The 13,625-nt window shown below is 57.8% G+C and overlaps 1 protein-coding gene across 3 annotated transcripts in view; it reads left to right on the forward strand.

The window, feature by feature from the left end:
• The first annotated feature begins 11,855 nt into the window (after positions 1-11,855).
• MEGF6 (multiple EGF like domains 6) overlaps positions 11,856-13,625 on the forward strand; it is a 101,472-nt gene continuing 99,702 nt past the window's right edge. For all 3 annotated transcript variants that reach the window (XM_024760338.1, XM_024760339.1, XM_024760340.1), the window contains exon 1: positions 11,856-11,881. In XM_024760338.1, coding sequence (XP_024616106.1) covers positions 11,880-11,881 — 2 coding nt within the window. In that variant the 5' untranslated portion in view covers positions 11,856-11,879. The remainder of the gene's footprint in view (positions 11,882-13,625) is intronic.

A 13,625-nucleotide genomic window follows, 5' to 3' on the forward strand; every position in this document is an offset into this window, starting at 1 on the left:
AGCTGTCTTCCGCGATTGGTCCTGCCCGCCGCCGTTCACAATCGCTCCCGCCCTTCGCTGCGCCGGAAGAGCGCGCCGCGCGCACGCCCACTTCCTGTTTACGCGTCGGGGAAGGGCGGGGCCCAGGCAGGTTGCCAAGGCGAAGCGGAAGGCCCACGGGGAGAGGGGAGTCACGTGCCGAGCGCTCCTCCCACAGTAAATCGGGTGCTCGCCCGCCCCCACCCCCCAGGGTGCGGCGGGCTGCTGGGGACGTCCTGGATCCCAGACCTGAGGCACGACGTCCACGCCCCTATATTCAGCTTCGGCTGAAGTGCAGCGGACCTCCGGGATGGGACCCCGGCTTCCGCCCAGAGTGACCGCCCCCTGGACTGGGACTCCTTCCGTCCGGGGTGATCGCCCCCTGGATGCGGACCCCTGCCGGGGGAGACCACTTCCCCGGACGCACCTCCTGCCCGGTGTGACCACCACCCGGACTAGCCCTCCCCCCAGAGTGTCAACATGGCACAGCAGGGGCAGCGCGGGCTTCGGGGACTGGAGGAGCGGCGGCCCGCGGAGCAGAGCTCTTTCCTGAGCACCCCCGCCTTTCTGACCGCGGGTTCATGGATGGAGCGACGGGGACATGGGCCCAGGGCTCTGCTAAATGCAGACGGGCTCCCCGCGCCTAGGGAGCAGAGCTCCCGACACTGCTCCACGGAAGGGGACACCGAGGCACAGGGCCTCGTCACTCCATCAAGGGCCGAACCAGGATTCCTTGTTGCTGCCTCTGCTCTTCTTCTCCCGGCACTAGAATTGGATCTTTTCTTGCTCTGAGTGATCTTGCCTGCAGCTAGCGGCACCCTGGGCAGCTGCAGGCCCAGCCAGGGACCTCAGCTCCCTGGTCTTGGCACCCACAGGCTCCAGGGCAACCTCATCTTCATCCACCTTGACCCGTTGTCTTGGAGACACAAGGGCTGTATCCATGACAATTTACAAATGTCAGCACCTGTTATCTTAACCCGGTTGGTCACTTTGGCCTTCCACTGCCTCTAGTCACACCCCAGATTACTCCCCCCACCAGAAAGGCTTCTCGACTCACCCCTACTGTATCCATCTTCCAATGCTCAGTTTAGAGCCCTGTCCCCAGGAGACACTGCCATTTACTACCCTCGCTGCGAGTTCTTTGCTGTTTCATGTAACCGTCGGCTCCACGCGTGCCGGGCAACCTGCTCTGTGTGTGTGTGTGTATGTCTGTGTGTGTGTCTGTGCCCTGTTAGCTAGGCAATTTCGAGAAGCCAGCTCCTGGCGTATGACTGCGCTTTGGAGTTTATAACCCCTTTCTTAATTCTTTGAATTTCACAAGAGCCCAGGGCTGTAAATGCTCTCTTGTATACATGCTGCAGTTGCAGAAACAGGTCTGGGGAGTTCTGCCCAGGTGCCCGAGGCCGCCAGCTGGTGTGGCCGTGAGGATTAGCCAAAGCCCTCCTGGCTTGTGCAGACTTGGATGCCATCCTGGTCTGTGAACAATTGCAGGGTGGCTGGCCTTCCTTCCCAGGACGTCCCTCGAGGGAGGGTGCTGAGCTCTGCACACAGCAGGTCCTCAGCCTCCCCCTCGCTCCTCTACCTGGACGTCAGCAGCCACAGAAACAGGAGGGACGAAAGTACCACAGATACCGAAATAGCTTTGGTACTTTGCTTCCTGGAAAGACTAAGGTCTCAAAGAGGGCTGAGTGTGCAAAAAGAGGCAGCAACCTGCTTCTAGCCCCACTGGCCTGCTGAGGCGGGGTGGGGACAGCTGCTGCCTCCCCCTGGGGACCAGGGGCCGGGTCACACCCGCCTGGGGCCCTGCCCCGTGGGGAGAGGGAGCCCCCTTCTCTGGCAGCCACAGCCCCTGGCTGAGTCTGCTCTGCTGGTTCCTGCAGGGTGGGCCTGAGTCAGGCCCCTGAAGGGCAGTCTAAGCCATTTGGGCTTGGGGTGCCCACTGACCCCTCTCCTGAGTCCCCTTATTATAGGGGCTCAGCAACGGCAGCTGGGCGTGTGGACTCACGGCAGGGGCTTGAATCCCGGCTCCCCTGCTTCTGTCCACTGGACTTGGACACTCATGCTATGTCTGCCTCCGTTTCCTTTTTTTACTGAGTAGGGATGATAGTAGTTCCTGCTCCCCCATGGCTGTCGGGAGGAGTCAGTGAGTTAAGAGCTGGGCTGTGCACAGCGCCCTGCACAGCCCGTGCCGCCTTAGTGTCGGCTGCTAACTGTGGTCGTGCTGTTCACGGAGGCTCTGCTGAGGGCCAGGCGCATTGCAAATACTGCCTGTATTACGCCCTTCAACCGAAGAGACAACAGTCCTAGAGAGCTTGTCACTTTGCGAAGGTCACACATCTACAGAGAGCAGGGGCCCTGGATTCCAGAGCCTGTGCCCCAGCGCCCACCCTCGCCCTTGTGCCAGTGGCTCCTGGGGGCAGACAGAGGAGAGCCGTCCTCCACTGGATTCGCCGGGAGCCCACGTGGTGCTCACTCATGCTCAGAGGCACTGACAGCACAACTTCACAGCGACCTTGATCAGGGTCACCTCAGCGGAGATGAGAAGGGGGCCGCTGGCACAAGGGGGCCACAGGGGTTGAGGCTGAAGGCTGGGAGTGGGGAGGGTACAAAGGGGACAGCAGTGATGCTGGCAGGTGGCAGCAGTGTGGGGATGGAAGAGGCCTGGTCATTTTGGCGGGATGGCCAGCCCCCGAGGGCCCTGAACCCGGTACTTAACCTTCCTGCTTCTCTTTCCTCATCTGGAGGGCGGGGATGATGAAACCTGGCTCCCAGGCTGTCACAAGCCTCTGACCAGCTCACACGTGCCGAGAGGACTACCTCGTGCCCTGTGCAGCCCTGGCTCCAGGTGCCCCGTGGGTGTCCGTGGAGTCAAGGACGGGAGTGAGAAGCAGGACGAGGGCCCATGAATGGACCTGGCTCCTGGCAGAAGCTGAGGGGCTGGAACCTGGAGCCCAGGGGTCGGGGCTCGCTTAGGGCAGGAGGACACCATCTGCTCAGGGACAGATGGAGAGAGCTGAGGACGGTTATGGACAGGTCGGTGTGGGATGTGGATGCAGTGGGGGAGGAGGGGGTACTGAGAGGTTCTGGGACATCCGCTCTCTTCAGGGGGGTTGGGAAGATGGAGCCGGGAATTTGGGTGAGGACGCTTGGTTCAGAGTAGCAGTGATGAGCAAAGAAGCTGATGAGGGCCGGTGTGGGGACCACTGGGCTGCAGGGAGACCTCAGGCACGTTCACAGTGCAGCCTTCCACCTGGCAGCTGGTGGGAGTGGGAGAAACCAGTAGCTAGACTGGTCAAGACTGGGAGTTTGCCAGGTAGCTGAGGTCAGAGGCAAAGGGGAAAGGGGAGGCCAAGATCCTACAAGGGAGTATTTATAGGGGTCACAGATGTCGCCCCACTTGGGAGCTAACGGGCTAGCCCGCCACGGTTTCAGGGATGCCGCAGAAGACACACGAGCCCAGGTCAGAGGCAGAGGACTGCTGTTCACAGGGAAGCAACGTCCAGGGTGTCAGTGGGTGTCTGGAGGATGCTACCCACGGTGGCCGCATCACAAGAGGGGAACCGGGGGCCTGTGAACAAGCTTGGTCCTCGCCCCTCAAGGTCCCTCTCTGACCAACGGCCCCGGGAAAGGCGGTCAGGGTCTGGTGCCTGCTCCTGGCATGCCCAACAGGACGTGCAGGAGTGTCTCCCAGCGGGGTCAACGGGGTGGACCTCGAGTCCAGTTTCTGGTCTGGCAGAGGCGGCAGTGGATCCAACGGGGACTGGTGACCGGGAGAAGGTCATCAAGAGGACGTGACTGCCGTTGGCCCTCGAGGCAATTAGAGTGTTGACGAAAATAATCAGTAAACAATCTAATATAGGGATCGACACAGAAAGCCAAGTATCATATGATACCGCTTATATGTGGAATCTAAAAAGAATGGTACAGATGAACTTCCTCACAAAACAAAAGTAGAGTCACGGGTGTATTAGAAAACAAACTTATAGTTACCAGGGGGGAAAGCCTGGGAGGGGGACAAATTGGGAGACCGGGACTGACAAATACTATGATATATTAAATAGATAACTAATAAAACCGACTGTACAGCACAGGGAACTCGACTCAGTACTCTGTAATGACCTATATGGGAAAAGAATCTAAAAAAGAGTGGATATGTGTAGATGTATAACTGATTCACTTTGCTGTACCCCTGAAACTAGCACAAAATTGTAAATCAACTATACTCCGGTAAAAATTTTTTTTAAATCTAATATAGGAATAGAAAAGAGTTTTATCTGAACCAAGCTGAGGACTGTAGCCCAGAAGCCAGCCTCTCAGATAGCTCTGAGGAGCTGCTTGGGAGAAGCAGGGTTTTCAGCACGGTTTTATATCTTGTCAGAACAACAACATCAAACACGTCAGGGATGCATCCCTTCAGGGTTTCAAAACACCAGATCAGCCTGTTCACAGCGAGTCCGGATGGTCTTGGCACCTGGGAAGGGATGCTGCCCGCATGCCTGAGCCTTTAGTGGGTTTGGAGGGGGCAGGGCAGGGAAACTGCAGGTCCACAAACTCAGGAGATAACTAGGCAGAGAACTGAGCATCTGCTCGCTGACACACAGCGCTGGGTGTTGTGCTCATTTCCTGGGGCTGCGTCCCAAAGTGCCACAGACTGGGAGGCTTCAACAGCAGAAATTTGTCCTCTCACAGTCTGGAGGCCGGAAGTCCAAGGTCAAGGTGTCTGCAGAGCCGCACTCCCCCTGAAACCTGTAGGGGAAACTCTCCTGCCTCTTCCAGCCTCTGGCGGTTGCCGGCATTCCTGGGCATTCCTGAGCTTGTGGGCACATCACCCCAGTCCCTGCCTCTGTCTCCATGTGGCTGTCTCCTCCCTGTGATTCTCTCTCCTCTTCATGTTGGACTCAGGCCCGCCCTGCTGTCCTCATCTTTTATTTTTAAAAATTAATTAATTAATTTATTTGGTTGCGCTGGGTCTTAGTTGTGGCAGGCGGGCTGCTTAGTTGTGCCACACCGGCTCCTTAGTTGTGGCATGTGAACTCCTAGTTGCGGCAAGCATGTGGAATCTAGTTCCCTGGGATTGAACCTAGGCTTCCTGCATTGGGAGCATGGAGTCTTCAGCACTGGACCACCAAGGAAGTCCCTGATGTCCTCACCTTAACCCGGTGACGCCTGCAAAGACCCCACCTCCAAATAAGACCACGTGCACGCATGTGGAATGACGGTGGTTAGGACTTGAGTGTGCCTCAGGAGGGGACACAGTTCTCCCTGTGAGAGAGGGGTATACACGTGCAAACAACGAGGGGGCTCAAATGGTACTCGGCGCTGTCCACAGGCGCGCCTTGGTCGTGGGGGAGGACGGGGGCTCCTGCCGGGTCTGGCTGTGGCTTCCCCTGACCTGAATCCCCCTGAGTTTGCGATGCTTCTTTCTTGGGGCTTTTGAAAGGCTGTTCCCACTCCCAGCGGCAGGTGGCAGAATCGTCCACACGGGGCCTTCAAACCAGAGCCCGGAGCCGGGTGCGGCGTCTGTAAGCAGGAGGTGAAGGTCATCTTCTCGTCCCAGGGGGCGGGCGGAAGGCTTCAAAGTCTCAGCTGGGAGGTGTGGATTCTTATTTTATCTAAACTTCCAGATGTTGTGCTTAGCGTTTTACCAAATCCATGGGTCCCTTCTCTGCCATCTGCCTCTGATGGAAATGGGGCTCGGGGAGCCTCAGGGCCGGCACAGCCCACGGGGACCGCACGGGTGGGACCTCAGAGCTGCCGGGGCTCTGGGTGCACCAGGTTGGAGGTTAAGGCAGAGCCCGGGGAATATTCCATGGGCCAGACTCACCTTGCAGAGACAGCTGCCTTCTGGGCGAGGCCTCTCCTTCCTGGAGGGAGCCAGGCTGCAGAGCCAGCCACCATCATTCCACATGCGTACACATGGTCTTATTTGGAGTTGGGGTCTTTGCAGGTGTCACCGGGTTAAGGTGAGGACGTCAGGGACTTCCCTGGTGGTCCAGGGCTGCGCCTGAGGCTGGACAGTGCTTGGTGGCCGTCCTGGCCCCAGGGACCCGTGTAACAGCTGCCGTGTGGTGTAGCGTAGAGACTGCCCTTGATCTTTGACTTTGGCGGGTCTCCTTCAACAAAGAAACACCCTCCCAGCAGATGGGATGGGGGGCGGCTGTGGCCTTGGGGGTAAGAGGGTGGGCTTCCAAACCTCCTGGCTTTAAGGCACACGAGCTGGATGTGGGGAGACAGGACGGACACGGTGCTCCTGCAGTTTCTAAAGGCTGAGTTTTTTCCATGGTAACTTTCATCGCATCCTGCACTCGACCAGGTGGACAGTCTTGTTCTGCCCCAACCCTGCGGCCCGCCTCGCTGGGCCCAGGTGCCCCGAGTGCTCTGTCCGCACCTGGCGGGAACTGCAGCCGCGCTGTGATGGTGGGACCTGGCAGAAGGTCTGGCTGCAGGGATGTGTTTCCCGGTTCAGGGCGGTCACTGGGGGACATCAGGGTAGGATAGGGACCAGGAGATCTTGGAAAGGACATTGCCTAGGACTGGGACATCTGTCCTGGTCCTGGTTGACGTGGCAGCGGAGGGAGGACAGGAAGGGGGACACGTATTGCCTTGTTCCCGAGAAATGCACGGACTGCACCATGGAAAATGTGTCCAGCAACAAAGTCCCGCGTCTCCCAGACTCGGCTTCCGGAGAAGCCTCTGTCTTCCCGGAGGACTGGTGCTGCTGAGACGGCTGGGCTGGCGCGGGTTGGGGGAGGGGGAGCTCCAGCATCCGTAGTGCACGGCCACCTCCTCTGTGGGCCTCTGGGGTCGGCGCTGGCTTGCCCTGTAACTGCTGTGAGAAATGACCACAGTCTGGGTGGTTAAAACAGCAGAAACCTGCTGTCTCGCAGTCCGGAGGCCAGAAGCCTGAGAGGAGTGGCTGGGCTGGTCCCCTGTGCTCTGTGCTCCTCCCTCAGCTTCTCGTGGTGGCTGGCTGTGTCCTGCATCCCTTGGCTTGTGGGTGCATCCCTCTCATCCTGTATCTGTGTGGCCACGTGGCCTCCCCTGTGTTCCCCTGTGTCTCAGATCTCCTTCTCCTTCTCTTATGAGGACACCTGTCATTGGGTTGAGGGTTAAGTCCAGGACGATTTCATCCCAGCATCCTTAGCTTAATTACATCTACAGAGACCCTTTTCCCAAATCTGGTCAGATTATCAGGTCCCAGGGGCCAGGACTTAGAAAGACCACTGTTTTGGGGGATAGCTTCTGTCCCACATACTGCTGTAGCCAACGCCTGGCACTGGTGAATGAGTGGGCGGGTTTCTGCTCTCAGGGTTGGCGGCGGGGTGGGGGGGTCTGTAACACCCTTCTTGATACGGCCCCGCCCCCACCCCAGGTAAAGGGAGGGAGGGGTGAAGGAGGGGCAGGCCAGGCCGGTCTCTTCACTGAGCCGTAGTCGACTTGCTGACCCTTGACCAGCGGCCGAGAAGGAGCCAGCTTCGGGGCTGATGCTCTGGTCCTGGTTCACCACAGGGACAGAGGCACAGAGAGGCACTGGGCCTCGTCCAGAGCTGCGTGGTGAGTCAGCAGAGGCGTCCCGACCCGGCATCTGCTCCGAATCCACCCACCCCATTCCGGCCCCGTCACACGGCCCGATTTACATTTGCGTGGATGGCTTCTTTGAGGTTGGTTTCTTTTCGGGGACGAACAAGGAGGTGTAGAACCAGACTCCAGAACCAGAACCGGAAAGCTTCCCATCCAGCTGGCGAAGCGTTTGGCATAGCGTTTTGGATGCCAAGCTTAGCCATCGTTCAGCTCCAGCCAGGAATGATGCTGGATTCACGGTCCTCTCCCGGTGGGGCCTGTTTGTGGGAAGTGGTGGTGCCCCCCCCCACTATCATGGATGCAGAGACCCTTGTGGACACTGCCTGCACGAGGCCCTCTCCTCTGGGACCTGGAAATGCCTCTGGTGCTAATTAATTTTCTTGCTCTCTTGTCAAGGAGAAGTGTCTATAAAAATTCAGATGGGACGCTGGATTCTTCTCTTGGACTTGGAACAACATTAGCTCAGGGAGCGTCAGAGGCTGTGCTGGGCCGGGACCCTGTTTTCCAATCCTCTGGGACTGGGCAGGACCGCAGAGGGGAGGGGCCACAGCTCTGGGAAAGCGGGAGGGAGCTGTTTTCTGCTCAAGGGACCAGCCAAGCTGGTGGCATGCGTCTTCCTCTTCCCCACGTTAATTTTCCTTGGTCCAAAGGCTATTTTTTATCATTTCCAGCAGAGTGAGACAAAACCATTAACAAGCAGTGTCTTTTTCTTTATTATTTATTTATTTGGTCGTGCTGGGTCTTTGTTGCGGCAGGTGGGCTCTTTAGTTGCAGCAGGGGCTCCTTAGTTGCGGCTCGAGGGCTCCTTAGTTGTGGCTCATGGGCTCCTTAGTTGAGGCATATGAACTCTTAGTTGCAGCATGCATGTGGGATCTAGTTCCCTGACTAGGGATCGAACCTAGGCCCCCTGCATTGGGAGCACGGAGTCTTCACCGTGGCGCCACCAGGGAAGTCCCCAAGCAGTGTCTTTTAACCATGCTTTTCATAAAAGACTCACCTTCAGGGCTCTCTTCCAGGCCTGAGTGGCCCTGCAAATGCTCCACATCGGGAGGACCAAGCTGTGTCTGTATCTTGTAAGTTGGGCCAGTGAATCCCAGGGTGGAGTTGGGAGGTTTTGCTACAGTCTGGCTAAAGGCCTTGGGGATGGGAATTTGGGCTAAGAAGCATCCTTCCTGAGCTCCAGCTCAAAGGGAATCTGAAGCCTTCACACACAGAGGCCCCGTGGGTTCATTGTGGGAATCCGTGGGCTTCAATCCCCATCCTACACGTGGCGGTGCCCCACGGTGTGGGCTGCATGCCTCTCCTCCACCGTCAGAGTAAATCTCCCCTGCCCCCCCATGCTTCTTGCCCTTCTCAGAGTTGGATCACTGTAGAGTGCCAGTTCTCCTGGAATTAATGAATGCATTTAATGTAATTCCAATAAAAAGTCCAGCGCAACTTTGAAAGTTCTGGATAAAGGGGCTCCAGAGACCATTGGGAAGAATGATGGGTGAGAATTCCCAGAGAAATTTGCAGGTAAATAAAAGACTGATGGGGAGGTGCTCCAGCCCATCACCAGCAAGCATCATGGGAGTGTCTCATTCCGGTGGTGCAGGGCAGACGGTAGAACCACTGGGGTTGGAGTGGAAAAACCCACAAAAACACGTTCTACTTGCAGCTTGTCTGGGCTGAAGATGCTGTGTTGCATCGGAGGAAGCAGGCTGGCCAGCTAACGGCCCTGGGACACCTGGACGACCCACCAGGTAGAGTCTCCCTTTCCAGCACACAGCCAGGTAAATTCCACATGAAATGACATTTGCATGCCCAGATGTCATAAAGAAAGAAAAACGTATTCATGATCTTTCCCAGCTAAGTGCCTACAGCATTTCTAGGCAACAGGGGAAACAGCAGTGTGACCGCCTATAGGTTTGAGGACACAAAACTAGGAACTTAGATTGTCTGGAAGAAGCATCGTTAACCACCTTAAGACTGAAACTACAGACCAGGAAAATGTTTGCAGTGTCCGCAGACTGTCACTTTATAATGAAAATGGACAAAGAGAGAGAATTCTCAGGGGATGTTTACTGCAGTCTGCTTAGCTGGGTTACTAGAAAAGTTGTCTGAGTTAAATCCACTTATGAAAGTGTATTAAATGGGCTTCCCTGTGGCGCGGTGGTTAGGAATCTGCCTGCCAGTGCAGGGGACACGGGTTCGAGCTCTGGTCCAGGAAGATCCCACGTGCCGCGGAGCTACTGAGCCCACAAGCCACAACTACTGAGCCCATGTGCCACAACTACTGAAGCCCGCGCACCTAGAGCCCGCGCTCCGCAACAAGAGAAGCTGCTGTAATGAGAAGGCAGCGCACCACAGCGAAGAGTAGCCCCCGCTTGCCACAACTAGAGAAAAACTCGCACGCAGCAACGAAGACCCAACGCAGCCAAAACTAATAAATAAATAAAATAGATAAATTTATTTAAAAAAGTGTATTCAACACATGTGTACTGTTTGATTACTTGTTTCAAATATAAAATCTAAGCACCCCCTCGTGGCATGTTGGTGGCCTGGGCAGCAACACACACTGGAAGTTAAACAGTCGGATGCTTGACTGTTCCCATGCCCTCAGGGTTCAGGCTGTGGGGAGGAGATGGGCGAGGGTGCGGGGGGAGCATCGGGGGTGCCAGACAGTCTGCGCGGGTGGGGCTTTGTTTGGGGAGATGACCTCTGTGCTGCGGGTTCACGCATCTACACCTGAGCCTGAGCCCTCCCGAGTGTGTGGGGTGTGGTAGGTGTCCTAGGAATAGGGACGTCCCGCAGGAAGTGCCCACCCTCTTCCCACCTGCCTGTCCACCTGGCACCTGCCTTAGGACCATTCGCCTGACAGCTGAACTTGGTGCCGGGCGGGTAGAGGTGGATTATGGTGGTGCCAAAAACGTTTATGCTTCAGGGGCCCTTCCAAGTTAGGGCCAAGGAGGGGGAATGGAATGTGCGCACAGGTCATGCATTTTTGTCAAGTTAGCAAAATAACTTCTTTTTACATAACTCTTTTTCAAGAGGCCCCCCGTTTTACGTTTCAGGCCCCACCAAACCTTGCTTCCCCCCTGCGAGCAGCCTCCGTTTTAACCCACAGGACCCACCTGAATCCTTCCCTTTTTCTCTCCAAGAAGCAGGAGAATGTTCCTAAAGAATGGGGCCCCCTCGGCCCACGTCGGGGGACCGGGCGGGAGTCCCTGGGGAAGCTGGTGAACATTTTAAGCTGCTCACTCATCCCGTGCACGCGTACCCAACACCCGTTTCGTGCCAAGCACAGCTCTGGAGGGGAACGGGTCGGGTCTTTAAAGATGGCCAGCGGGTGGACCTCTGGGAAGCTCTCGGGGTTGGCGGAGACTTGCACCCCAGGGCAGGGCCCCGCACTCACACGGGCACTCTTGGGCTCTCTTAGGGCAGGCCCTTGGGAGACCAGGAGGAGCATGGGCCAGTCCTGCTCTGGGGAGCCCAGTGTGGGGCTGAGGGGTGAGATTGAGAGGTTGGCACACCGGATCGTGTTGGGGCATCACTGAGCAGGGGAGTCAACCTGTGTTTGGGGTTTCAGAAGATGGTGAAATCACCCTGCTGTGGACAGAATTGTGTTCCCCACGAAATTCATACGTTGACGCCCGTACCCCCAGTGTGACTGTATATGGAGATGGGCCTTTAAGGAGGTGGCTAAGGTTACATGAGGTCATAAGGGTGGGGGCCTGATCCTATAGGTCTGGTGCCTTAGGAGAAGAGTAAGAGACACCAGTGCTGCGGTCTCTGTCCCATCTCCCACGCCCACCAGGCGAGCACACACCAGGAGGCAGCGTCTGCAGGCCAGTCAGCGTCTTGACCCTGGGCGTCCAGTCTCCAGAATGTGAAAAACCAAACATCTGGATGGGTTGACTGGGACACCGCCGAGGGGCCGTCGGACTTGCGGACCTCCGTCTGCTCTCAGCTCGTGATCCAGCGGTTTTCTTAGATTGACAGATTGAGTCAAGGTCTGCAGAGCCAGCCCGCCTTGTTCAGTTCCCGGATCTGCAGTTTACAAGGGGCGACTAGGGGCGCTGCTCCCATCCGGACCTCAGTTTCCCCATTTGTACAGCAGGGTGGCAGCAGGGCTGGCCTGACAGAGACCCCCACCCCCCCCCCCGTAGGATGACGGGGGTGTGGGGTCCGGTGTCACGGAGGACTGCCTTAGCAGGGGGTGAGGGGCGGGATCTCTGGTGCCCCGCCCCTTGGTCACTCGTGTCGCACGAGCCGGCGCCCTGTTCCGCCTGCAGCCCGGCATGTGAGGAGCGGGGACGGGAGCGGGAGGGCTGGCGGGACGTCCGGAGCCCCGGAGCCCTGGGCGGCTTGTTCCCCGGGGCCCTGAGAACACGGGGCTCATTGCCTTAACGGGGGAGGCGGAGGTTAAGCGACAAGGGGCTGGGTCTGGGGGCGCTTCCGTGACAGGACCACCCGGCCTCTCGCCTTCCCCTTCCTCCTCTGTCTTTTAAATTTTAATTTAATTTTATTAATTTATTTTTGGCTGCGTTGGGCCTTCGTTGCTGCGCACGGGCTTTCTCTAGTTGCGGCGAGCGGGGGCTACTCTTCGTTGCGGTGCTCGGGCTTCTCATCGCGGTGGCTTCTCTTGCTGCGGAGCACGGGCTCTAGCCGCGCGAGCTTCAGTAGTTGCAGCATGCAGGCTCCGTAGTTGTGGCTCACAGGCTCTAGAGCACAGGCTCAGTAGTTGTGGCACATGGGCTTAGTTGCTCTGTGGCATATGTGGTATCTTCCCAGACAGGGATCAAACCCGTGTCCCCTGCATTGGCAGGCGGATTCTCAACCACTGTGCCACCAGGGAAGCCCCCTCCTCTGTCTTGACTCTGCATCATGGGTTTGCAGGCTGGGTGGAACCTGCATCCAGCCGAGGTGAGGGAACCTGGGCAGGGTCCGGCCAGGGAGCTTGGGGAAGGCCAAGAGGAAGCAGCCTGTGCCCACTTCCTTCCAAAGCCTGTCTCCTGGGGCCTGGGGGCTGTGCCCGACAGGGGGCTGCTTGGGCTTGGTTTATGTGTTAAACACGTGGGCTTTGGGCCTGGGAGACAGAAGGCATTCAGTACCAGAACGGGCAGGAAGAGAGGGTCAGGGAGCCAGCCAAGATGAATTTAATTTTGAAAGATGATTCCCCAGTGGGCTGTTTAGCGGTCTCTGTCAAACAGCAAATCGATCCTTGTGTTGGCCTCAAAGGAAAACTGGTGCGAAGTGAGCCGGTCTGGAGGAGGAGGGGTGGGGGAGAGCTTGCTGGCAGCCCCCATCCCCGCGCTCCCTCAGGGTGCTGGGCCGGAGGCCCGCAGAGCTTGGAAAGGCAGCTGAGGGGCTGCAGAGGGGCAGCGAGGGGCCCAGGCTGAGGTTGGGGCTTCCTCTGCAGGGCTTGCCCCAAGGGCCCCGTGCACCTGGCCGGCCATGCAGGAGGAAAGGACGGGCTTCCAGGCGGAGCTGCGGAAGGGACAAGTCCACGCTCCCTGGGCCCTGGGTCTTGCTTTACTCCAAGAAGGAAGAGTTCCTTGTGGCCTTTTCAGAGGAGCGTGGTCTGGGGCCCCGAGTCCCGCCTCTCCGTGTGACTTCTGCCCAGAATTGCTCTTTGCTGTGATCCCAGTGAGTTTAGTTTGTCAAAGGAAGCTGTGGCCTCAGAAGGGATTATCATGGGGCATTTGGCCGCTCAGCCTGCCTGCTCTTCACATGGTTGGCTGGGGATGTCCAGAGGCCCAGGCTCCCGGGAATCCCAGGGTGCTGGTCAGGGTGGACAGCTGCTCAGCCGGTGAGGACATTGGGGATGGAGGGCTCTGCTCTAAGAGGGGCTTCTGCCCCAGTGCGCTTGTGGGGACCACTGATCGCCCTTCCGGGCCCCCGGTACTGAGCCTGTTCCCTGGGGTCTGCCCACTCACCCAGGGCTCTGGGAGGCCACTAGCCAGCCTGGGGAGGGCTTTCTACCAGCCGCTGGAGGATTGCAGGAGAGGTCAGCCTTCCTGCTGCTTGCTTTCTCCAAAGCCTCC

The sequence above is a fragment of the Neophocaena asiaeorientalis genome, unplaced genomic scaffold (assembly GCF_003031525.2).
Source record: "Neophocaena asiaeorientalis asiaeorientalis breed wild unplaced genomic scaffold, Neophocaena_asiaeorientalis_V1.1 scaffold489, whole genome shotgun sequence".
NCBI lineage: Eukaryota > Metazoa > Chordata > Mammalia > Artiodactyla > Phocoenidae > Neophocaena > Neophocaena asiaeorientalis.